General features: G+C 37.9%; 1 protein-coding gene across 1 annotated transcript in view; it reads right to left on the bottom strand.

Moving 5' to 3' along the window:
- Positions 1-26,686, bottom strand: part of DNAJC3 (DnaJ heat shock protein family (Hsp40) member C3) — an 82,381-nt gene that overhangs the window by 4,594 nt on the left and 51,101 nt on the right. The window contains exons 6-9 of the mRNA XM_060128835.1: positions 25,972-26,153; positions 25,413-25,532; positions 20,160-20,265; positions 19,955-20,075 (exon numbers count right to left, since the gene is read on the bottom strand). Coding sequence (XP_059984818.1) covers positions 19,955-20,075; positions 20,160-20,265; positions 25,413-25,532; positions 25,972-26,153 — 529 coding nt within the window. The remainder of the gene's footprint in view (positions 1-19,954; positions 20,076-20,159; positions 20,266-25,412; positions 25,533-25,971; positions 26,154-26,686) is intronic.

Genomic DNA, 26,686 nt, shown 5'->3' with positions numbered 1-26,686 from the left:
GTTAGCCTGCACTACGAAGAAAAACGAACCAATACGACCTTCGGCTCATGGCGGAAGGGGGGACGCTTCAAGCTATTATCCTAATTGCTGCCTCAGTGCATTAATATTAAATATTAACATGAAACATTAATATTACTGTCACCCAACCAACAGTGACATCATAAAATACCTTTCCAAGTTAGCACACAGACACAAAGCCATTATAAATGGTAGTGAGGTTTAACTTGCAATACGCATAGCACTTGATATCACAACCTAGTAAGGAAATACAGTTGAAATTTAGTACAAGGGGAAAATGTTTCAGTATACTCAATTTTTCTACTTATGCAAACCCTACATTTAAAACATGTTTTCATTCTTAAATGTTCAGAGTATCTTCCCCAAAGCAGTCTTCTGTCTCCTATCTTTCATTAACACTTAAGGTAGATACATTTTTCCCAATACAGGAAAGATATAAAATTATAAGTTGTTTCCTAAAATTCACATGATTACAGGTAGTTAACTAATCAGAAACTTAATATGGATGATGTAAGACTTCCCATGGACATAAACTAGACAGCTCATTCATACTTATATTTTCTCATAGTGCACTCTCTAAGGGGGTATCTTCAAAAAAAAAGTAAATGACACCCAATTATGTTCCATATTATATGTCCCATATAACTGAACAGCTGTACAGATTACAATAAGCCAGAAATACTAAGGTCCTTAATGAACAGTATGTTACATGTTAGCCAAATCATTTTCTAACCTCTGAACCTAAAAACTCTGATCCTTCCCAAATTCTTTTTCTCCTATGTGCCCCTCACCCAGTTCTTAAGGAGCAGTGCAAACAACCAGAGCAAGACGGCAGACAGTAAGTACAGGAATTTCCTGTCTTCCATCCCACTATCTCACAAAAATGACAAAAAATAATATAACCATGGCAGCCCTGAAAACTACAGCGGACCAGAAATTTTGACAAGTTTCTGGAAGAGAAGGCAAATAGGACCACATTAATCACGAATAAACCTAATAGAACCACAGTCCAAATATGCGCTGAAAAGAGGCCCTAGCAGATTTGGAAGCTGTTCTTTTTGGCCCAGGGTTCTGAGTTTAGCAAGCAGGAGGGCCTTTAAGGCAATCATCAGGTTACTTCGCGAGATGACTAAGCAGTGGCTGGGCAGCCTCGCCCCTGTATGTGGAGCAGCTGGCTGCAGCATTAACCCCAAGAGCTCGTCTCTAAGCAGAATAGAAAATGCGCATGTGGAAGGCCCCTGACATGTGCTGCTGGGCCCAGGAAGAGAAGCAGAGCCGAGCCCACGGGTACCCAAAGCCTCCACAACAGGTCTGGAATACGCACAGGAAAAGCAGTCCCACCCAGAATCTAAACACCAAAGGACTCCACCTAGTAAGTTAACTGTGTGAAGTCCTGCTCATTTTGGCAACTGGGCAAGATAACAAGCACGGTAGGAAACGTCTTCCTGTGAACAGGTCCTACCCGCTTAAAGCCGGCGTGAGCTCCCCAATACAGAGAAGCATTCGAAAAGACAGATACACACAATATGCACAGGTGCAAACGGCTCCCCTCTCTCACACTCCATTATTCCACTAGCAAAAGCCCCGAATCAGCTTCCCTTCAACACCTATCCAGAGTTGAACCATTCCTCACCACGTCCACACTTAGCACTGTGATGCAGTCCATCATTAATACACCTGAACAGCTATAATAGCTTCAAAAGGTGTTCATAAGGTGTTCCAAGCTTCCACCTTACTCCCCTAAAAGTCTATTCTCAAAACAGGGACCTTAGAGGTCCTTTTAAAGAGTTCATCAGACCTCCAATATAATATGCCCCAGGGAGCTTTCTTCTCCCGCGTATCACACAAAACAAGGTAAATGGCGGGGGTGACCTGTGGGGGGACACAGCATTCTCAGCACAGCAATACAAGGAGACTGTTCAAAGGCTGCTACAATTAGCGAATAGCAGCCATGAATCCAAGATGAGAGGAAGAAGCAAACAGTGAGAGAGCCCTAAGAGAAAAGATCACAGAAAATGCCAGCAAATACACTATGAGTATGGACTCACCCTGAAGTGAGTGACAACCTACATCGTGTACCTAGTACAAGAAGCATGAAATCGGGAGCAGACACGGTGGAGATAAGGCAGAGGCCTTGCTGGGGAGAAGACAAGAAAGGGAGAATACGATGAGTGACAAGAGCACAGAGCCCTGGGCAACACATCCCAGGCAACTTGGAGACTGTGTGGTCTCTGCAAGTGACGGGCTCACCCAGAAGTGCAAAAGATACACCCCTTCGGTGTAGCAAAGGAAGTGGGCAGAGGGGCAACAGGGCTGGCAGCAGACGACCTCCTGGACACAGTTTGGTTCACAGAAACAGAGAGGGCAGGGCTATAGAGAAAGGCCATTGTAGCAGGAAGCAGAATGTCTGTGGAAACAGTGAAGCAGGAAGTACTGCAACTGTTAAGTATAGAAGCTGCCTGTCCCCAGCACCCCTTACACACACACACACACACACACACACACACACACACACACACACACACACGGAGGACTGTCCCACAAATAGCCAGGGCAAGGTAATTCAAGTCACTTTATGATGAGCAATAATGTTTTTTATATGGCACAGTCTCAATTAAAAGCCGTTTACATTTTAAATTAAAAACAGGAGAAGAACACCAAAACTTGCCTGATGAACATGCATCAAAACAACATAGCCAAAGAATATATGAAAATTCTAAGCAAACGTTATGGCATAAATTTTTAAAACTTAATCCAATCACCTCTATTAAGGGTAATCACAAAGCACAATAAGAACTCAGCAAAGAGTGAGACAAGGAAGAGATAAAAACGTGAGTAATCAGAACTCAGGAAAAATAAGAACAAATTAAAACTATCATGGAAGTGAAGATGAAATGAGAAGCAGCACAAGGGAGAAGAAGCATATGGGGAAAAAATAAGGACCTAATAAAATGAAATGGAAATAGAGTTTAAAAAACTAGAGAAAAAAATTATGGCTATAGATGATGAGCAAAGAGAATACAACCAGTACTTAACTGAATCTTTGAAGCAGAAAACCAAACCAATATAACAAAACAATTCAGATTAAATTTAAGAAAACTTTTCTGAAATAAAAGATGAATCTATGTATTGAAAGTGCACAGCAGGTGCACCAGGGCAAAGTGGCTGAGACGGTCAACTCTAAGATATATCCTAGTAAAATCAACACACCCAGCCAGACCAAAACCAAAAAATCTGGCCCCAGATTTTCCATAGCAATATTCAGTGCAGAAGAAAATGGGAAAATAACTATAAGATATACAGAAAAAGTGTGAACAAAGGATTTTATCATCTAGCCAAGCCATCCTTCAAGTATAAAAGGTACAAACAGCTTTGAGCATAGAAGAAATCAGAATTTTCCCAGGAGCCCCTCAAGGAAACTACTACTGGATGAATTCACCAAGAAAAGGCTAGAGAAAGCATGGTCAAAGGAATGATGGTACACATTAAATATATTCAATGTAGAACTGAGACTAAAACAAACCAGGAAATTACAGTGACAGGGTAGAGTGTATGCCCTGCCAATGCAGAAGGGATACAGCTAACAAAAAGTGAGAAAATAAAGGGGAGAAAAGATGAGAAAGTAAGTTCATTAATTCCCACCAATCACAGCTAAAGCAATCAGGAAACATCACCCACTAGTGAGCAACAGGCAAACAATTAGAATTTCATTAGCAAGTCTTAAGTGGTAGGGGAAAGGGAAAGAAGAGGAAGAAACATGCTAATATTGTTCCTTGCTGTAGGAAACTAATATATATTGCCCAAAGAAAGAGGGCTAAGTTAATAAACCTATAAAAATAACCAAGAAGAGAAATACAAACCTTCTAAAATATTAGAATAGTATATACAAAATAATACAGGCCAAATAACAAAAATTCTCTGAAAAATAGAGTAACAGTACTCAGACCAAATATATTTGTCACACCAGTAAGTATAAATGTGCTTATTAACTCACCTATTTAAAAGAATTTCATACTGGACCACAAAGCAAAACCCAACTCTACGCAAGAAACACACCTGAAATGAAGTGATTCCAAAAAGTTGAAACTAAAAGTATGGTCAAAGTTTCACCAGGCAAACACAAATAAAGTTTGGTTCACTATCTTAACATCAGATAATTAGAATTTAGGTTAAAAACATTAAACAGAGGGAATTCCCTGGTGGTCCAGTGGTTAGGACTCAGCACTTTCACTGCCGTAGTCCTGGATGCAATCCCCGTTCGGTGAACTAAGATCACATAAGCCACTCAGCATGGCCAAAAAAAAAAAGCATTAAACAGAGCAGAAAAAGGGGAGTGTAGAAATCATAGTGAAGACATATTATGAATATCTGTGCATCAAATAAAAAAGCAGCAACCATTTATAAAGCAGAAATTATAAGAGGCACTACAGAGATGTAAGGGCACTAGTAGTGGAAGACTTCAACCTCTCTGTTCATATGAGATCAAGTGGCCCAAAAAAAAGGCAAGAAAAGGAAGACCACAATATAAGGTAGATCTGATTGATGTGCCAAACTCTGTCCCAGAAACAAAAGAGTAGATCTATTTTCAAGTCCCTGACTCATGAGCTCAGCCATTTTAGGCCAAAACTAAGACAGTAATAAATTCCAAAAAATGGTAGTAGTAAAAACATTCTTTGATCAAAATGTTTTAACACTGGAAATTAATAGTAAATGAGAAAATAGGACTTTTCCACCTAGGCTCTGTGCACCATTTTAAAACTCTCCAACAACTCTTATGACAAAGAAATATAAAAATAAGAATTGCAAAATATCTAGAAAATAATAATACTGAAAACACTACCATTCAGAACCTACAGGACATAGCTCAAGCAGTGCTAAGAGGACAATTCATAGCCTTAGTGGTTCAATAAAAATTAAAGATGAAAAATGAATTAATTATGAGATTCAAAGTTAGAAAAAAAATTGTAGGACAAAAATAGAAATTAATGAAACCAAAAAAGATCAAAACTGTTAAGCTTACTTCTTAGCAGAAATCAATAAAAACCTCTAACCTAGTCAAAAAAGCTCAAATACAAAAAGCAATAAGTGAAAAATAATCAAAGAGATAGAAGAAATTAAATTGAGACTACTTTGCTAAACTCTCTACAAATAAATCTGAAAACTCAAGAGAGTAACTCAAACCCAGTCCAAAAGAGACAGAAAATCTAAACAGAACAAGTTTCATAGTGAAAGTTGTTAAAACCCCACCTCCCAATAAAGCAGTGGGCTCTCCATGGAGATTCTATAACACTGAAACAGGAAACTTTCCAAATAATCACAAAAAACTACCCTAACAGTTTTCTATATATGAAAGTCCAGGTTAAAAATCATTTTTCCTCAGAATTTTTTGAGAATATTGCAATACTCCTTCCTAGAATTGATAGAAGAACAGGAAGAGGGCGTCATCAGGAGAATTTAACAGTCATAAATGTGCAGGCTGCTAACAGCAGAGCTTCAAAATACATAAAGGAAAAAAAGGACAATATTAAAGGGGAAGGTAGGAAAGTCTGCAATTTCCACACCAGGTAAAGTTCCCTCTCAGTAACTGATGAGAAAACTAACAGAAACATTACACCCAGCAACTGCAGAATACACATTATTTTCAAGTGCACATAGAACATTCAGCAACATAGAGCCTATGCTGGGTTACAAAACAAGTCTACATAAATTCAAAAGGAAACAAATCTAATTAAAAGGACAGAACTCAGAGTATGCTCCCTATGCACAACAGAATTAAAGTAGAAATCAATAAGGTACTAAGGAAACCGTGAAATATTTTAAAATTAAAACATCTAAATCATCCATGCATCAAAGAAGTAGCCAGAAGGAAAGTTAGAATACATTTCAAATCAAATGACAATGAAAATAAAACCAATGTGAGAGGGCAGCTTTAAATACTTATATTAAAAAAGAAAAGAGGCCTAAAATCATTGATAGTTTAAAATTAAGAAGCTGGAAAAGCAAAAAATAAACCCAAAGGAAGTCTAAAGAGAAGAAATCAATGAAATAATAAAGAAAAATCATGTAAAACATTAACAAATCAATAAGTTGGTTCCTTCAAAAGACCAACAAATTTGACCAAACTCTAACTATACTGATCAAGAGGAAAAACAACAACAACAGCAAAAAAAAGTTGTCACTATTAGAAATGAAGAAGGAATCATCACTTCAGACCTTACAGACATTAAAAGAATAATAATATTATAAACTTCATAGAACCAAAATCAGCAACGTAGGTAAAACGGACGAATTCATTGACGGACACAACTTACAAAAACTAAAACAAGATGAAACAAACAAAATATATGAATAGCCCTAATTTTTTTTTCTTTTTTTTTTTTGGCCACACTGCATGGCATGCAGAGCTTCCACAACCAGGGATCAAACCCACAACCCCTGCACTGGAGTGGAAGCACAGGCTCTTAACCACTGGACCACCAAGGAAGTCCTGAATAACCCTGTATTGATTAAAGACGCTGAATTAATCATCAAAAACCTTCCTACTAAGAAAACTCTGGGACCCAAGATGGTTTCACTGGTGAATTCTCCCAAACTTTAAAGAAGAAATCACACCAATTTTATACAATTCTTGCAGACAATGCAGGAGACCGGAACAATTTCTAACTAATTGAGTTCAGTACAACCTTAACACTAAAATCTGACAATGATATTACAAAAAAGAAGTTACAGAGCAATGAACACAGATGCACACTTCTTAAAATACTAGCAAATCAAATCCAGCAATATCTAAAAAAGGATAATACATCATGTCCAAGAAAAGTTTATCCCAATAATTCCAGGTTAACTTCAGAATATCAATGTAATTTTTCACATTAACAGAATAAAGGAGAAAAATATATATATAACACTTCTATAACTCTAACAAAAAGAAACAACAAATTTTAAGTGGGTAAATATTTGAACACTTCACAAAGAAAGGTATTTGAATAAACAAGCAGCACATGAAAAAGTATTAAACAACCTTAGTCATCAAAGAAACACATATTAAAGCCACAATGAGATACTACTAACACATACCAAAACGAATAAAATTAAAAAGATTCACAACACCAAATGTTTGCAAGGATGTAGCAACTGGAACTCTCATACTTTATTGATGAAAGTGTAAATTTTAAATTACTTTTTAGAAAAGGGTCTAGCAGTTTCTTTAAAACTAAGCATACACCTTACCCTGTGACCCAACAATTCCACTCCTAGATATTTAGACAAGGTAACTGAAAACATGTCTAAAAAAACCTTGCAGAATAATGTTCACAGCAGCTTTTTTCATGCTAACTAAAATCAGCCCAGGTGTCCATTAATATGAGAATGGATAAAGTATGGTATACCCATAAATTGGAATATTCTTCAGGGATAGGATTAATGATGAAATATTGAATGCTTTTCCCTCTTTTACAGTAGAAAAAGAAAGTAACAGCCTTCCAGCCCACTACCTGTCTTTAAAATAAATCTTCACTGGAGTACAGTCTCGTCTACGTGTCTATGGCTGCTCTTGCGCTGCAGTGGCAGAGCTGAGTAGGAGCAACAGAGACTGCACGGCTCACAGAGCCTGGAATTTTTACTCTCTGGACCTTTACAGAAAAAGTTTGCCAGCTTCTGCTCTTCAGCAATAAAAAGGAATGAACTGCCAATGACTATAACAACATGAATAAATCTCAAAAACATGCCAAATGAGAGAAGCCTTATACAAAAGAGGACATACTATATGGTTCTGTTGATATGAAGATCTAGCGTTGGTAAAACTAACCTGTGACGGATAAAATCAGAATAACGGCTGCCTGTAGGGGTAGGATGGGGACCGCCTGGTAAGGGACAAGAGGATAATGTCCAGTTCTGCATCTTGACAGGAGTCTGGCTTTGACAAAGACTCTCTTATACCAAAACTTTAGACTGGCTCCTCGGAGTAAATCTTCTTTCTGACTAAGGCCCAACCTTGGGCTTCCGTCTCTGTCCTTGCAGAATCCAGGTTGAGCAAGAATCCTGCTAAGATTTCCCACCCTTCGTATCTAACCAAACTTGAGTTTGATAACTGATCAAATTCCCCCTCCCCTACTCTGGCCCGCCTTCACCAAGAACTCAGCTGGGTCCATCTAGCAAGAACCTCCCCTCTCCCTAATGCTTCCTCTTTGTAATTTCGCATCCAGTGACCACGCACCAACTCTGCTCCTTGATTAGAAATCCCACTTGTCCTCTCTAGAGTCAGACTTGAGCCCAAACTTTCTCTCTCTCACTGCCAGAGCCCAGGGCAGTGTCCCCTACACCTACCATGATAGCCCCCCCACCCCGAATAAAGTCCTCCTTAAGGTGTTTAACAAGGGTCATGAATAATTTTTCTCTTTAACAGGCTGCATGGATATCAGAACTCAGGACTGGTATCCCTAAGATCTGTACCTTTCATTTTATCTATTGGGCTGGCCAAAAAGCTCGTTTGGGTTTCTCCGTAAGATGTTACAGAAAAACCGAAACGGACTTTTTGGCCAACCCAATACAATTACCTCCTAGTTAATAATAAGCAAGGTGAAGTATCTAGGAAAAAGTAAACCAAAATCTACAACTTTTTTTTGAAATGCATCTTAAAAAGATAAACTGATGGATACATGGAAGGACAGAGACAGATAAATGTGATAAAACATAGTAAAATGTTAATTTTAGAATCTAGATGGTGAGGACATGATTGTTCACTGTAAAATTCTTTCAACTTCTATCTTTGAAATTTCTCATAATAAAATGCTGGGGGTAATGCTTACCTGCTGTGAGACTGTCATAATACAGACGATGAAAATAACTCTTCTACCACTGTGTTTTACACATATTCATCCTTACACTACAAAGGGGAAGTTTTATCCAAGTACCCTTACAATATAGATTCACTATTAGCACAGAAGTATGAGAGAACCGTGAGATATTTCTGACACTACAAAGGGCTGAAAAATTTTAAGTCAAACTTCCATCAATGGAACTACCTCCTACAATAGACCACATTCTAGCACTGGACTCTGAGGGCAAGCCTAACCATTATACTTAGACAGTGAAGAGACGAACTATTTTTAATTCTGTACACAGGGGCGTAAGGTGGCCTGCACCCTAACTGAACTTGATACATTACTGTGCTTTATACATGTGTTTTGTTGAAATTTTTATAGTGGAAAAGAGATAATAGTGCTAACAGTAACACACCAAAAGAAAATTCCAGTTTCTGTCGGATTATAAAATTTTAACTCTCGTGCAATAATTTCTCTATCAACAGTTAAGAAATATCACCAACTGTATTCAAAGCACTGGAGTACACAGACACAAATACAGACCATGTACGTAGTCTGTTTCAATTTAAGACGGTAAGAGATTCTTGGTTTTTTTGTTTGTTGTTTTTTTCGCTTTTAAAGAAGCCACTTCACTGTTTGAGGTCACATCTGTTTGTCACAGTAATCACTTTCCTGTTAACCGGCAAATAAAAAGCCAAAACAGAAACATACCCACGGCCTACTTCCTCCTCTCTAAAGCTACCCGCTGTCCTAGTCAAATGCTGTCACCTTTGGGAAGGCAAAACACCCTTTCAATTCCCCTGCCTTCTGGGCTTCCGTTCTGACTACATCTTCTCCCACACCGGCAGTGTCCTTCCCTAATACTTCCTGAATATTTTTTTTTTATTTCCAATACTTTAAGCTCTTGACCATTCAGAAATTAGCCTTGTAACATTATCTTTTTCTGCTGAATAATACTGCTTCACTCCCGTGAATGTTTTCTATTTCCCTATCTACATATTAAATTCATGGATTCCTTGGTATTTCCTACAGGAAGTCATAGGGTTGGCACTATAGGGGGTGCAATGTTTTCTGACTGGCATGATAGGCAAGTGTGTTAAATCTAAGCTAACTGGTAGATGTGCTAATCCCCACAGAGCAGGTACCTCTGCAATCTTCCCTGTAACCATGCACTTTTCAAAAGAAAAGAGGAGGCTGCAGCTGTGGCTAAGCAGCCTGGCTGTGAATAAAAACAGAGGCAGGACGTACAGTCATGAAATTTACAGCCAAGGGAATTAAGCAACCCACATACAGTATATTACCCTAGTTGTCTTTGCAAAGGAGTAGCCATTTTTCTGTTCTAACTACCTGCTTCCAACTCCTTAGGTGAAGCTAAACTAGGATGCACCTAAGGCAAGATTTGAGTTTCAGAAATAACTGCTTTCAAGATTCTGATTACACTTGTCCATGGTTATGACTGATGTGTAAAAATATCAATATATAAGCAGCCTCCCAACTTTAGGTATGATCCTAAATAGAGCCAGCATTTTCCAATAAAGACCAACCTCTTCCACTTCTCCTCCCTAAATCAGGAGCCAAGGACCCCTGGCCGACAAACTTGAAAAAAGAAGCAGCCATGAGAAATCTGATCCACTCAGAAAAACATGGTCTCCTTCCTGCCTAAGGATGAGCCCCATAGCCCCATACCTGACCGCCATGCTGCCCAATGTGTGTGCTATCGTAGACACTTGCCTGAAATTCCATTAATCTGATATTCTTTAGGGTTAAAAATGCTTATATCACAAGGCATAGAAATCTACCAGTGTTTTATACAAATATCTTAAATTTGGCCACTTTTCCTAAAATACAGCTGTTTTGGGGGCATAAGAATGCTGAAGCGAGGAGGTGGTATGAACTTTGAACACAGAATACTTTTGTGGACTAGGGAGGACTTAGCATCACTAGGCAGAGTCCTAGAATAAGCAAGAAGGCACAAGAATCTGGTTACAGAACATCATAGGACGTCAAAGATAAAATACGTCTATTTCACAATTTGGCCCAGGCTGGCCCTTCATCCAGAAAAAAATGCTAGTTGGTTCCTATTCTCAGAATTCTGGATACTATTAGTAATACTAAAATAAAAGCCGTGTCAAATGGAGTTAATACAGCAGTCATAGGTCAGACCTAGAAGCTAGCTACCCCACTAAGTACCATTTGTATACAAAAGTCAATGCAAGTTCCAAACAACTATCTAAAAATGAGTACAATGGAAACCATTTACTAGGAGCACTGGACTAATAAGCATCACTTTCTGAGCATCATCTTCTTTAACTGTCACAACAGTCCTATGTAATAGGTACTATTCTCATTCCTATCTTACAGATAAGGAAAGTAAAACATAACAGGCTAAGTTACTTGATTGAAATCACACGGCAAAAATAAATGGCACACTCCAAAGATATACAAATGGCCAACAAGCATATGAAAAGATGTTCAACATCACTAATCATAAGGGAAATGCAAATCAAAAGCACTAGATATCACTTCACATCCATTAGAATGCCTACTATTAAAGAAAAAACAAACAAAAAAACAGAAAATGTGTTAAAGAGGACAGAGAGAAACTGGAACCCTTGCAACACTGCTGGTGGGAATGCAAAATAGTACGACCACTATGGATAAAGCAATGTGGTGGTTCTTCAAAAAATTAAAATTACTTTATGATCCAGCAATTTCACTTCTGGGTATATATCCAGAAGAACTGAAAGGTGGGTTGAAGAGGTATTTGTACAGTCATGTTCTATAAGCAGAATCCCCTAATATCTTTCCGGATCATTCTATCATAAGCTCCAAATTAATAAACCTCCATGTTCCATTATTCACTAATCTAAACCTATTTTTCTTCATCCATTATATACCTACCATCATTTTAAACTGCTGATTGAAAAAAAAGTAAAACCAGCAAACATAATACAGAAAGGCTTCATATATTAACTCAGGATTTCAACATATTATTTCACCTTTAAGTAAGATTACTACTCGGTTACATCATTTACTAAACCTCTGATTCAAATCCAAACAACTCAAGTAACGCCTTTCAGTTTCAACTATACAAACTTACACCCTACCCAGCCCCCAACCCAAAATAAAAGACCCAGCAACCCATTGTCTCTCTCTCCATGAGGTTGCTTGATTTTCATAGTTGTAACTAAACAACCATTTTATTCTTCTAAAACCATAATTCAGAAAGATCCTGCAATGCACAATCTAAACTCCCCAGAAAGACAAAGAATAAACTCCTATGTTTTTAAAAATTTTAAATGCTAAAATAGACTTCAAAGACAGACCTATTCTATTAAATGAGTATTAAGCATCTTTTTTTTCAAGAATTAAGCTGTCAAATTTCTCTAAAAACTAAAGTTGGTTTAATATTCAAGATACAAAGGCATCTTGGGCTTCCCTGGTGGCGCAGTGGTTGAGAGTCCACCTGCCGATGCAGGGGACACAGGTTCGTGCCCCGGTCCAGGAAGATCCCACATGCTGCGGAGCGGCTAGGCCTGTGAGCCATGGCCGCTGAGCCTGCGCGTCTGGAGCCTGTGCTCCGCTACGGGAGAGGCCACAACAGTGAGAGGCCCACGTACCGCAAAAAATAATAATAATAATAAAAGTAAAAAGATACAAAGGCATCTTTCAACTTATATTTAGCAGCCTACAAGTTTTATTTTTTAATTTATTTATTTTTGGCTGCATTGGGTCTTCGTTGCTGAGCGTGGGCTTTCTCTAGTTGCGGCAAGCAGGGGCTACTCTTTGTTGCAGTGTGCAGGCTTCTCATTGCGGTGGCTTCTCTTGTTGTGGAACACGGGCTCTAGGCACACGGGCTTCAGTAGTTGTGGCACGCAGCTCAGTAGTTGTGGCTCGTGGGCTCTAGAGCGCAGGCTCAGTAGTTGTGGCACACGGGCTTAGTTGCTCTGCGGCATGTGGGATCTTCCCAGACCAGGACTCAAACCCCTGTCTCCTGCATTGGCAAGCGGATTCTTAACCACTGTGCCAACAGGGAAGTCCCTTAACCCTTTTTTCTTAACAGCTAAGCTTAAATTCTTCTGCAGCATCGATGATTTCACAGTTAGAGCTGAGAGTTCACATACAGATAAGAAAAGTACACTTTGATGAAGCATTCCAATAACTAACTGGAATGCAAAATCCTAGAATATAGCCATCTAGGAGCTCAAAAGTGAAAAGAGCAAGTATGCGAAAGGAATCTATGTAGACCACATGCCTTACTGATGCATTCTTGTGGCTCTGAAAGCTCATCATTTTGATCGCATACATTTCAAGCCTCAATCAGACCTCAAAGACTATAGTATACAAATGTCCCACAGTGTAACCAGAGTTGTCAACACTCCCAGGAAACCATTTAGAAGCAAGATTCTTTTTAAATTAAAGAAAGCAGGAAAAAAGTAAATGATCAGTTTGCCTTAAGAATGAGTACCACAAACTTTCTCAATTATAAGTGTAGTTATCTGTATCTTAGTATAGGTTTTATCATTGCTGCAATGCATTCTTACTACATTTAAAATAGCTGCACAGAAGTTGAGACACAGATGTAGAGAACAAACGTATGGACACCAAGGGGTGAAAACCATGGTGGGGTGGGGATGGGGGTGTGCTGAACTGGGCGACTGGGATTGACATATATACACTGATGTGTATAAAATTGATGACTAATAAGAACCTGCAGTATAAAAAAACAAACAGAAACAACTAATACTAACCTTTCTTTAGGTTATTTGTATGGAAATATGTTAATATAAATGTTTCAGACATTACATGAAATTTCTAAAAATCTTATATGTTCTGGTATAATGCTATAAGTCATAATTCCAGTTATTACTTTAAAATGTATATCTCAGAAATAACTAAATTTCCTTTTCAATTGCATTATTACGAACTTTCATCAAATCTTTAACTGTGGTCATTTTTAAGTCTCTTGTCATTTACAGAGTTCTGGGTGTACTCTGATGCTTTTGCAAAAATGTTCCTATAAAAGGGTTTCATCTTCAAGGAATTCATGGAAAAGACTGACAAGAACAGGTTTCTGGTAACTGACTATACTGCTGAACTGAATGAATAAGCATTTTCAGAACTCTAATGGAAAACTGATGAATTCATAAAAGTGCTAACAAAAGATCAAGATGAAAAAAAATTAATTACATGGGACTGAGTGAACTGATGAGGATGATTATAATTTTTGTGACTTTGTTTGAATAAAAAAAAAAAATTCCCCAAGGACTCAGGCAAAAAATACACAAATCAATTTTCACTGCAAAGTAAAGGAGCTGTTACAAAGGACGATTACTGGACTGAATGTCAATATTATGACATTATGAGTGTGTTTCGTGTTTGGTAACTGCAATCACTGTTGCTTTTGTTGTGGTCATCCATTTACAATGCTTGGTGTCAGTTTATTTATCTCTTGTAAAAATAAAATACAGTGTGTGTATGTGGAAAAAATATATATAAACATTGCCAATGTTGTACCTCTTCTCATGGAAATTAATAAAAATATTAAATGTGGGTTTCCCTGGTGGCACAGTGGTTGAGTCCGCCTGCTGATGCAGGGGACACGGGTTCATGCCCCAGTGCAGGAAGACCCCACATGCCGCGGAGCCACTGGGCCCGTGAGCCATGGCCGCTGAGCCTGCGTGTCCGGAGCCTGTGCTCTGCAACGGGAGAGGCCACAACAGTGAGAGGCCCGTGTACCGCAAAAAAAAAAAAAAAAAAAGAAAGAAAGAAAAAAAAAGCAGCAAGGGAAAAACATCAAATAACATACCTGGGAATCCCCATATGGTTAACAACTGATCTTTCAGCAGAAACTCTGCAAGCCAGAAGGGAGTGGCAAGACATATTAAAAGTGATGAAATGGAAAAACCTACAACCAACATTACTCTACCCAGCAGGATCTCATTCAGATTCGACAGAAAACTTAAAACCTTTATTGACAAGCAAAGCTAAGAGAATTCAACACCACCACACCAGCTTTACAACAAATGCTAAAGGAACTGCTCTAGGTAGGAAACACAAAGAGAAGGAAAAGACCTACAATAACAAACCCAAAACAATTAAGAAAATGGTAATAGGAACACACGTATCAATAACTACCTTAAATGTAAATGGATTAAATGCTCCAACCAAAAGACACTGACTGGCTGAATGGATACAAAAAAAGACCCATATATATGATGTCTACAAGAGACCAACTTCAGACCTAGGGACACATACAGACTGAAAGTGAGGGGATGGAAAACGATGTTCCACAAAAATGGAAATCAAAAGAAAGCTGGAGTAGCAAATCTCGTATCAGACAAAGTAGACTTTAAAATAAAGACTATTATGAGAGACAAAGAAGGACACTTTGGGATTAATTCAAGAAAGGATCAATTCAAGAAGAAGATATAACAATTGTAAACACTTATGAACCCAATATAAGAGCATCTCAATACATAAGGCAAATGCTAACAGCCATAAAAGGGGATATTGACAGTAACACAATTAATAGTAGGGGAATTAAACACCCCACTTTCACCAATGGACAGATCATCCAAAATAAAAATAAATAAGGAAACACAAACTTTAAATGATACATTAAAAAAAGATGGACCTAATTGATATTTATAGGACATTCCATCCAAAAACAACAGAATACACTTTCTTCTCAAGTGCTCATGGTACATTCTCCAGGGTAGATCATATCTTGGGTCACAAATCAAGCCTTGGTAAATTTAAGAAAATTGAAATCGTATCAAGTATCTTTTCCGACCACAATGCTATAAGACTAGGTATCAATTACAGGAAAAAATCTGTAAACAATACAAATACATGGAGGCTAAACAATACAATACTAAATAACCAACAGATCACTGAAATATCAAAGGGGAAATCAAAAGGTACCTAGAAACAAATGATAATGAAAGCACAATGACCCAAAACCCATAGGATGCAGCAAAAGCAGTTCTAAGAGTAAAGTTTATAGCAATACAATCCTACCTCAAGAAAACAAGAAACATCTCAAATAAACAACCTAACCTTACACCTAAAGCAATTAGAGAAAGAAGAACAAAAAAACACCAAAGTTAGGCGAAGGAAAGAAATCATAAAGATCAGATCAGAAATAAATGAAAAAGAAATGAAGGAAACAATAGCAAAGATCAATAAAACTAAAAGCTGGTTCTTTGAGAAGATAAAACAAAATTGATAAACCATTAGCCAGACTCACCAAGAAAAAAAGGGAGAAGACTCAAATCACTAGAATTAGAAATAAAAAAGGAGAAGTAACAACTGACCCCACAGAAATACAAAGGATCATGAGAGTTTAATACAAGCAACTATATGCCAATAAAATGTACAACCTGGAAGGAATGGACAAATTCTTAGAAAAGCACAACCTTCCAAGACTGAACCAGGAAAAACAGAAAATATAAACAGACAAATCACAAGCACTGAAACTGAAACTGATTAAAAATCTTCCAACAAAGAAAAGCCCAGGACCAGATGGCTTCACAGGCGAATTCTATCAAACATTTAGAGAAGAGCTAACACCTATCCTTCTCAAACTCTTCCAAAATATAGCAGAGGGAGGAACACTCCCAAACTCATTCTATGAGGCCACCATCACCCTGATACCAAAACCAGACAAAGATGTCACAAAGAAAGAAAACTACAGGCCAATATCACTGATGAACACAGATGCAGAAATCCTCAACAAAATACTAGCAAACGGAATCCAGCAGCACACGAAAAGGCTCACACACCATGATCAAGTGGGGTTTATCCCAGGAGTGCAAGGATTCTTCAATATATGCAAATCAATCAATGCGATACACCATATTAACAAATTGAAGGAGAAAAACCATATGATCATCTCAAAAGATGCATAAAAAGCTTTTGGCAAAATTCAACACCAATTTATGATAAAAACCCTCCAGAAAGTAGGCATAGAGGGAATTTACCTCAACATAATAAAGGCCATATATGACAAACCCACAGCCAACATTGTTCTCAATGGTGAAAAACTGAAACCATTTCCTGTAAGATCAGGAACCAGACAAGGTTGTCCAGTCTCACCACTATTATTCAACATAGTTTTGGAAGTTTTAGCCACAGCAATCTGAGAAGAAAAAGAAATAAAAGGAATCCAAATCAGAAAAGAAGATGTAAAGCTGTCACTGTTTGCAGATGACATGATACTATACATAGAGAATCCTAAAGCTGCTACCAGAAAACTACTAGAGCCAATCAATGAATTTGGTAAAGGAGCAGGATACAAAATTAATGCCCAGAAATCTCTTGCATTCCTATACACTAATGATAAAAAATCTGAAAGAGAAATTAAGGAAACACTCCCATTTACCACTGCAACGAAAAGAATAAAATACCTAGGAATACAGCTACCTAAGGAGACAAAAGACCTGTATGCAGAAAATTATAAGACACTGATGAAAGAAATTAAAGAGGATACAAACAGATGGAGAGATATACCATGTTCTTGGACTGGAAGGATCAACATTCTGAAAATGACTATACTACACAAAGTAATCTATAGATTCAATGCAATCCCTATCAAACTACCAATGGCATTTTTCACAGAACTAGAACAAAAAATTGCACAATTTGTATGGAAACACAAAAGACCACGAATAGCCAAAGCAATCTTGAGGAAAAAACGGAGCTGGAGGAATCAGGCTCCCTGACTGCAGACTATACTACAAAGCTACAGTAATCAAGACAGTATGGTACTGGCACAAAAACAGAAATATGGATCAATGGAATAGGACAGAAAGCCCAGAGATAAACCCACGAACATACGGTCACCTTATCTTTGATAAAGGAGGCAAGGATATACAATGGAGAAAAGATAGCCTCTTCAATAAGTGGTGCTGGGCAAACTGGACAGCTACACGTAAAAGAATGAAATTAGAACATTCCCTCACACCATACACAAAAATAAACTCAAAATGGATTAAAGACCTAAATGTAAGGCCAAACACTATAAAACTCTTAGAGGAAAACATAGGCAGAACACTCTATGACATAAATCACAGCAAGATCCTTTTTGACCCACCTCCTAGAAAAATGGAAAAAAAACAAAAATAGACAAATGGAACCTAATGAAACTTAAAAGTTTTTGCACAGCAAAGGAAACCATAAACGGGATGCAAGGCAACCCTCAGAATGGCAGGAAATATTTGCAAATGAAGGAACTGACAGAGGATTAATCTCCAAAATTTATAAGCAGCTCGTGCAGCTCAATATCAAAAACAACAAACCACCCAATCCAAAAATGGGCAGAAGACCTAAATAGACATTTCTCCAAAGAAGATATACAGATATCCAACAAACACATGAAAGGATGCTCAACATCACTAATCATTAGAGAAATGAAAATCAAAACTACAGTGAGGTATCACCTCATACCAATCAGAATGCCCATCAAAAAATCGACAAACAATACATGCTGGAGAGGGTGTGGAGAAAAGGGAATCCTCTTACACTGCTGGTGGGAATGTAAATTGATACAGCCACTATGAAGAACAGTATGGAGGTTCCTTAAAAAAACTAATAATAGAACTACCATGCGACCCAGCAATCCTACTACTGGGCATATACCCTGAGTAAACCATAATTCAAAAAGAGTCATTTACCACAATGTTCATTACAGCACTGTTTACAATAGCCAGGACTTGGAAGCAACATAAGTGTCCATCGACAGATGAATGGATAAAGAAGATGTAGCACATATATACAATGGAATATTACTCAGCCATAGAAAGAAATGGAGTTATTTGTAGTGAGGTGGATGGACCTAGAGACTGTCATACAGAGTGAAGTAAGTCAGAAAGAGAAAAAAAAAATACCGTATGCTAACACATATAAATGGAAATCTAAAAAAAAAACCAAAATGGTTCTGAAGAACCTAGGGGCATGACAGAAATAAAGACACAGACATAGAGTATGGACTTGAGGACACGGGGAGGGGGAAGGGTAAGCTGGGATGAAGTGAGAGAGTGGCATGGACATATATACACTACCACATGTAAAATAGATAGCTAGTGGGAAGCAGCCGCATAGCACACTGAGATCAGCTCGGTGCTTTGTGACCACCTCGAGGGGTGGGATAGGGAGGGTGGGAGGGAGACGCAAGAGGAAGGAGATATGGGGATATAAGTATATGTATAGCTGATTCACTTTGTTATAAAGCAGAAACTAACACACCATTGTAAAGCAATTATACTCCAATAAAGATGTTAAAAATAAATAAAGAAAAGAAAACGCTTTACTTGATTTGAAACAAAAATTTTTCATTAAGGGCTCTAAGACTCACTTCTTTTCAAAAATCATCTCATTTAAATGTTTATAGCATAATGTCACATGAAAAAGATCACAAAACAAAATATATGAAAGAAAAAAAATATATATATATATATGAAAGGATTCTATACAATTACTGTATTTGCCTTAGTTATCTTCCAAAAATAGGGCACTGCCTTTATTCAAGGTCCTTACAACATCTAGCAGGAATCTCTCTCTCTGCTACTTCAACTTGAACAAAGTTCGGTAAGCAGGTATCCTAACATTTACTAAACAGCTTAGGGGTCACAGAGGATCATTTTATATTTACACATATATGTCACATGTATGTCTGCTGTAGGTAGAATATATATACTGCATACATGCATAGAATATGTATGCATAAAATACACACTCATACATATGCATAAAGTCTGAAAGGTGTAAATCCAAAACAAGCAGTGATTACCTCTGGATGATATGAGATCTATAATTTAAATTTTCTACCTTGTTATATATCTTTTCTAACTTGTCTCCAACAAAGAAAGTTAAAATTTTTATTTTTATATTCCACTGTACTGGTGTCAACAGCAGAACTCTTTCCTTATATGGTATAGTTTTCATGTTCCACCAAGAAAGAATAATTTTCAGGTTCTCTGCCATTTTCCTAAAATTGCCAACATTTCCAGGTACTCTGGTAAACTTGTTCTAAACAAAAGGATGTTAAACAGGTGCTAATTGCACATATAACAACTTTTAGGTATTGCAAATCAAATTCCTCAAAGATTTACCTTCATCGTACATCTCTTCTATTAAATAGGCCTCTGCTCGGTCTTTCAGAGCGTTCACATTGTCAGGTTCCATCTGTAAAACTTCCGAACACACTCGAATGGCTTCAACAGGCTTCTCATCCTAAAAGTAAGTGTGAGAAAAGAATTTATAGTTGTTTTCCACAATGTCAAGTTTTTACAGTTCTGGGAGTGAGTCAACAGTTACCTTCGAAAAGCAGTGGCAAATCCTTTCTTTTGAACGAATTGTATACTCAGAAACACTTGGCTCTGTTTTCATGACAGATTCATATTTGCTGGTCGCATCTGTGTATCTGTTAAATGAGCAAATCATGATGAGTAAAAAATGAAATTGTATTTCCAGAGCTAAAGAAACGACCCTCTACTCTTCACTATATGTTACTTAATCAATTGACCTGAATGAGCACATCCCTTCAAAGACTGCTTCTACCTTATTAATCTACAGTAGCAAGCAAGGTTCTCTCTGCAATTAAGAGTTGAGAGATAACACACATGACCACAGAAAATGTATCTGGATAAATCAAAGCATACCTATGAGTACCCATCAAACAAAATGATGAATTCTCTACAGAAAAGTGCTCATGATTTTGAAACTGAGGAAAACACTTTGTTAAAGTCCGACTAGACAAGGCTTATACTTTCAGCAAAACAGAGATCAGGTTTTCTTTCTTAGTTACTACACACTTTGATGAAATAACAGCGCCCATTACATGTTATTTTATATAACAAATATCAATATTCAAATCTAAGTACATTGTAATTCCTTGCAGAAGAAACCTGCTTTTTATTTTTTTTTGGAGTTTCAACAGTTTTCTATTCACTTAGTTGTGCGTGTATATGTATGTGTGTGTGTGTGAGTATACGTAGTTTTATATAGTTTTATCACATGTGTAGATTCGTGTAACCATCACCACAATGAAGATACAGCTCTACTCCACCTCTGTAAGGTTCCTTCATGCCATCCCTTTATAGTTACACATCATCCTGCTCCCTAACCCTCAGCAATTTCTCATCTGTTTACCATCTCTATAATTTTATTTCATGAATGCTATATAAATGTAATCATACAGTAGGTAACCTTTTTTTTTTTAATTTTATTTATTTTTGGCTGCATTGGGTCTTCGTTGCCACACGCGGACTTCTCTAGCTGTGGCGAGCGGGGGCTATTCTTCATTGCGGTGCGCGGGCTTCTCATTGCAGTGGCTTCTCTTGTTGAGGAGCATGGGCTGTAGGCGCACGGGCTTCAGTAGTTGTGGCATGCAGGCTCAGTAGTTGTGGCGCACAGGCTTAGTTACTCCGCGGACAAGAAACCTGCTTAAATTCCCAACATTACTAGCTTTCTAAGAACAATAAAAGCTATTTCAGCATTTTTTTAAACCGGTGGAAAGTACTAGTCATGTTATGCATTGTTACTCTCCTCATTAATGACAAACTGTTGGGTTGGCCAAAAGGTTCGTTCAGTTTTCTCCATAAGATGGCTCTAGTAGCACTTAGTTGTCTTTAACTTCATTTGAAACAATTATGTTAGACTGTATGTGACAGCTGTCATATCAGCGTGCATTTAAAAAAAGATCAAAATTGGTGGGCTTCCCTGGCGGCGCAGTGGTTGAGAGTCCGCCTGCCGATGCAGGGGATACGGGTTCATGCCCTGGTCCGGCAAGATCCCACATGCCACGGAGCAGCTGGGCCCCGTGAGCCATGGCCACTGAGCCTGCGCGTCCGGAGCTTGTGCTCCGCAACGGGAGAGGCCACAACAGTGAGAGGCCCGCGTACCGCAAAAAAAAAATTGGTGAATTTTTGTGTAGCTATTTTAATGTTGAAGATGGAAGAAAAAAAGCAACATTTTCAGCATATTATGCTTTATTATTTCAAGAAAGGTAAAAATGCAACTGAAATGCACAAAAAGTTTTGTGCAGTGTATGGAGAAGGTGCTGTGACCGACTGAACATGTCAAAAGCGGTTTGCGAAGTTTCATGCTGGAGATTTCTCACTGGATGATGCTCCACGGTCGGGTAGACCAGTTGAAGTTGACAGCGATCAAATAGAAACAAAAACTGAGAGCAGTCAACATTATACCATGCGGGAGATAGCCAACATACTCAAAATATCCAAATCAAATGTTGAAAATCGTTTGCGCCAGCTTGGTTATGTGAATCACTTTGATGTTTCGGTTCCACGTAAGTTAAGCGAAAAAAACCTTCTTGACCATATTTCCACATGCAATTCTCAACTGAAACGTAATGAAAACGTTCCATTTTTAAAACAAATTGTGACGGGCGATGAAAAGTGGATACTGTACAGTAATGTGGAACGGAAGAGATCGTGGGGCAAGCGAAATGCATCACCACCAACTACACCAAAGGCCGGTCTTCATCCAAAGAAGATGATGATGTGTATACGGTGGGATTGGAAGGGAGTCCTCTATTATGAGCTCCTTCTGGAAAACCAAACGATTAATTCCAACAAGTACTGCTCCCAATTAGACCAACTGAAAGCAGCACTCCACGAAAAGCATCCAGAATTAATCAACAGAAAACACATAATCTTCCATCAGGATAACCCAAGACCGCATATGTTTCTTTGATGACCAGGCAAAAACTGTTACAGCTTGGCTGGGAAGTCCTGATTCATCCACCATATTCACCAGACATTGCACCTTCAGATTTTCATTTATTCCAGTCTTTACAAAATTCTGTTAACAGAAAAAATTTCAATTCCCTGGAAGACTGTAAAAGGCACCTGGAACAGTTCTTTGCTCAAAAAGATAAAAAGGTTTTGGTAGATGGAATTATAACATTGCCTGAAAAATGGCAGAAGGTAGTGGAAAAAAAGGGTGAATACGTTGTTCAATAACGTTCTTGGTGAAAATGAAAAATGTGTCTTTTATTTTTAGTTAAAAAACCGAAGGCACTTTTTGGCCCACCCAACGCAAGCTACATTTACATGCCATTGTGGCACATTATTCCCAAAGTGCTGCAATCTTCAAATTTAAATGCCACTGTATTAAAATATAGGTTTAAATACAAAACTTAAAGCAAAAGCTAGACATCAATGTCAAAATCCTAGTTGGGATACTGTTCTATAGATTTCCAAGATGGTACAATTGTAGGAAATTATACAGAGTATGCGAGACCTCGCTCTATTTCTTAAAACTATGTGTGAAACTACAATTAGAAATTAAAAGTTCAATTAGAAAATAATGCACTTCACTTTAAAAAAAACAAAAAAAGGTAGCTTCTGGAAAGGTGGAGTAGATGTACCTTCCCCAATTCCTCTAGCTAGATACCTGTGTAAATATCCTGGACATTATATGTCCTTTTTTTTAATATGAAAAGACTCAGAAAGGGGGAGACAAGAAAATTATGATCCCACCCCCACCAATATCAGCAGGTCAACTGGAGAGCCTAGACTTCTTCCCTGGTGAGCCTGTAATGAGGTGTGTCCACACCCAAGCAAGGTGGTGTCGGAGAATGCCACATTGGGAGCCAGAACTTTCATCCATGGCCAGAACTGAGTCCCCAAAACTCTTACCCACACCAAGCAGTAGTGACAATCCCACACCTCGAATAGCAATGAAGGCCAAGTGGGAAACTTCTACCTCAATCTGGCAGTTAACGAGGTTGTGCCTACCCCCCAGGCCCTCATGCTCACTTTGCTGGAACAATGTCAGGAAAAGCCACCCAAAACAGAAGATTTAAATAAAATACAGTATCTTATAAAATGAACATATCCAGGTTTCAATTAAAAACTAATCATCAGGGCTTCCCTGGTGGTGCAGTGGTTGGGGGTCCGCCTGCCAATGCAGGGGACACGGGTTCGTACCCCAGTCCGGGAAGACCCCACATGCCACGGAGTGGCTGGGCCCGTGAGCCATGGCCACTAAGCCTGCGCGTCTGGAGCCTGTGCTCCGCAATGGGAGAGGCCACAACAATGAGAGGCCTGTGTACTGCAAAAAAACAAACTAATCATCATACCAAGAAACAGGAAGATCTCAAACCAACACCAAGAGGACAGAGATATTAAAGCAGCCATGAAAAAAGCAGCAATTAACAAACATGCTTAAAGCAAACGAAAAAATAGAATGCCTCAGCAAAGAAATGGAAAGTCTCAGCAAAGAAATAGAAGATATGAACATTCCAAATAGAATTTTTAGAACTGAAAAGTATAAAAACTGAAATAAATTGCTCACCACATGTGCTCAAGAGCAGAATGTAGGGGACAGAGAAAAGAACCAGTGAATTGGAACAATAGAAATTACCAAATCTGAACAACAGAGAAAATAAACTGAAAAGGAAAAATAAACAGAGCCTCAGGGACTGTAGGGCTAAAACAAAAACTCTAACATTTATGTTAATTAGAGTCTAAGAAGGAAAATACAGAGAGGGCAGGGCTGAAAAAGTATTCCCAGAAATAATGGCTGGAAACTTCCCAAAATTTGACAAGAGACATAAACCTACATATTCTAGAAGCTAAGGATACGCCAAACAGGATAAACACAAAGAAATCCATGCTGAGATATATCATAATTAAACTTCTGAAAACTAAAGACAAGGAAATAATCTGAAAAGCAGTCAGAGGAAAATAACTCCTTATCTTTAGGGAAAAAACAATTAGAATGACAATGGATTTCTCATCAGGAACCATGGAAGCCAGAAAGAAATGGCACAATATTTTTCAGCTGCTGTAACAAAAGAACTGTTAACCCAGAATCCTGTACTGAGAGGAAATGTCTGCATACTCTGTATACATCGCTATCGCTCTAGATGTATATTACCTTTTAATAATCAATTTATGTGCCTGTCTCCCACACTAAACTACCAGCGTCTTAAGACCAAACACTACTATTCATATTCATTTCTGCACCCCCCAGTGCATAGTCAGTTCCTGATACAGGAAAAATTCAGTAAATAGTTGGTGAAATATAAAATTAATCTGCTGGTAAGAATATTATGCAGGGACTTCCCTGGTGGCACAGTGGTAAGAATCCGTCTGCCAGGACACGGGTTTGAGCCCTGGTTCTGGAAGATCCCACATGCCGCGGAGCAACTAAGCCTGCGTGCCACAACTACTGAGGCCGCGCACCTAGAGCCTGTGCTCTCAACAAAAGAAGCCACCGCAATGAGAAGCCCGCGCACCACAACCCCGCTGGCTGCAACTAGAGAAAGCCCACACGCATCAACGAAGACCCAACACAGCTGAAAATAAACAAATAAACAAATTGTAAATAAACAAATTTTAAAAAGAATACTATGTAGTTACCATTATTTATATTCTGCTTTATTCAAAAAGTGTACAATTGTAGTTTTGCTAAGGCTCAATGCCATCTAAGATACTCCACCCTCAACGGCAAGAAGTAAGAGCAAGCAGTTCAGTTGTTCTTTTGTGGCCGCAACCAGACATATGAGGGAAGGTGAGATCCTCTACACAAGCATAGTCTTACCTGCCTTCTTTGATGAGCTCTTCAGCTGACTTAATCAGCTTATTAAGTTTCTTGACTTGTTTATAGTGTGCAAAACACCTTTTATGATCCTGGTCAAGTTTAAGACATTCACGAACTTCACTGTTCATGGATTAAAAAAAGGAAAATACTCCAAGTAAAAATAATCAATAAATGGTTTTTCATACTAAATATAGAAATCACAACAAAAGGTATTTTTTGTCTGTAACAATTAAAATATACTGACAATAATTTATCATACACTGTTATATACGACACTGTATTATGCACACAGATTTATTAATTCTAGTTCAAATGACTTAAGTAGAGATATATAACAAACACTATTTTCCTTCTGCAAATGTAATACCCTCCTATTTATTATTTCATGAAGTATGAAAAGAACTAATGTGGAAGCAGAATAACTTAAGAGATAACACAAAATTATAGATACATAAAAAAGCCTTAACCATAATTTTATTAAAGTTAAAAAGAAAATGGGAGTATTCTCTTACTGCAAACAATAAAAAGATAAGGAGATGTGTATGTTACTAGAACTGACCTGAGAGATAGTTCATGGTCTCCTAGCTCATAGTACAGTGTGCTGATTTTATAAAATGCCTCAGTATTATCATTCTTCAATTTTGATGCAGCTTTTAAGTCACTTATCGCTTTCCTAGGTTCCCCTTCTTTTATAAAACATTCAGCTCGAAGTTCCCGTAATTCTGCATCCCAAACACAAACCTTGAGAAACAAAAGAACTAGACTTAAAGAAACAGTAAATTATGCACATTCATACTTGCACCTATTTTATCTACATATTTATCAACATAAAACATCCTCAATTAATGTGATGACTCCTATACTGGAAGTAATATTAAAAAGTCTAATACAATTTAGATGTGACAAAAATAATGAGATGTGACAAAATAATTTCTCCAAAGATGTCTTAAATAAATTCCAATGGGGTAAGGGATATATGTACTAACAAGGCCCTTTTCCTACCCCTTTCAGTTATATAATTCTAAAACACTGAAAGTAAGAAAACATGGTATTTACTATTAGAAGGTGGTTCCCAGTGAAGTATATTTGATTTTTTTATATAAATTTATTTTATTTAATTTTTTATTTTTGGCCGTGTTGGGTCTTCATTGCTGCACATGGGCTTTTCTCCAGTTGCGGCGAGTGGGACCACTCTTTGCTGCGTTGTGTGGGCTTCTCATTGCGGTGGCCTCTCCTCTCCTATTGCAAAGCAAGGGCTCTAGGCACGTGGGCTT

This window comes from Lagenorhynchus albirostris, chromosome 18 (assembly GCF_949774975.1).
Source record: "Lagenorhynchus albirostris chromosome 18, mLagAlb1.1, whole genome shotgun sequence".
NCBI lineage: Eukaryota > Metazoa > Chordata > Mammalia > Artiodactyla > Delphinidae > Lagenorhynchus > Lagenorhynchus albirostris.
Note: the sequence above shows the minus strand (reverse complement) of the source record. Positions and strands in the feature narration are given on the sequence as shown.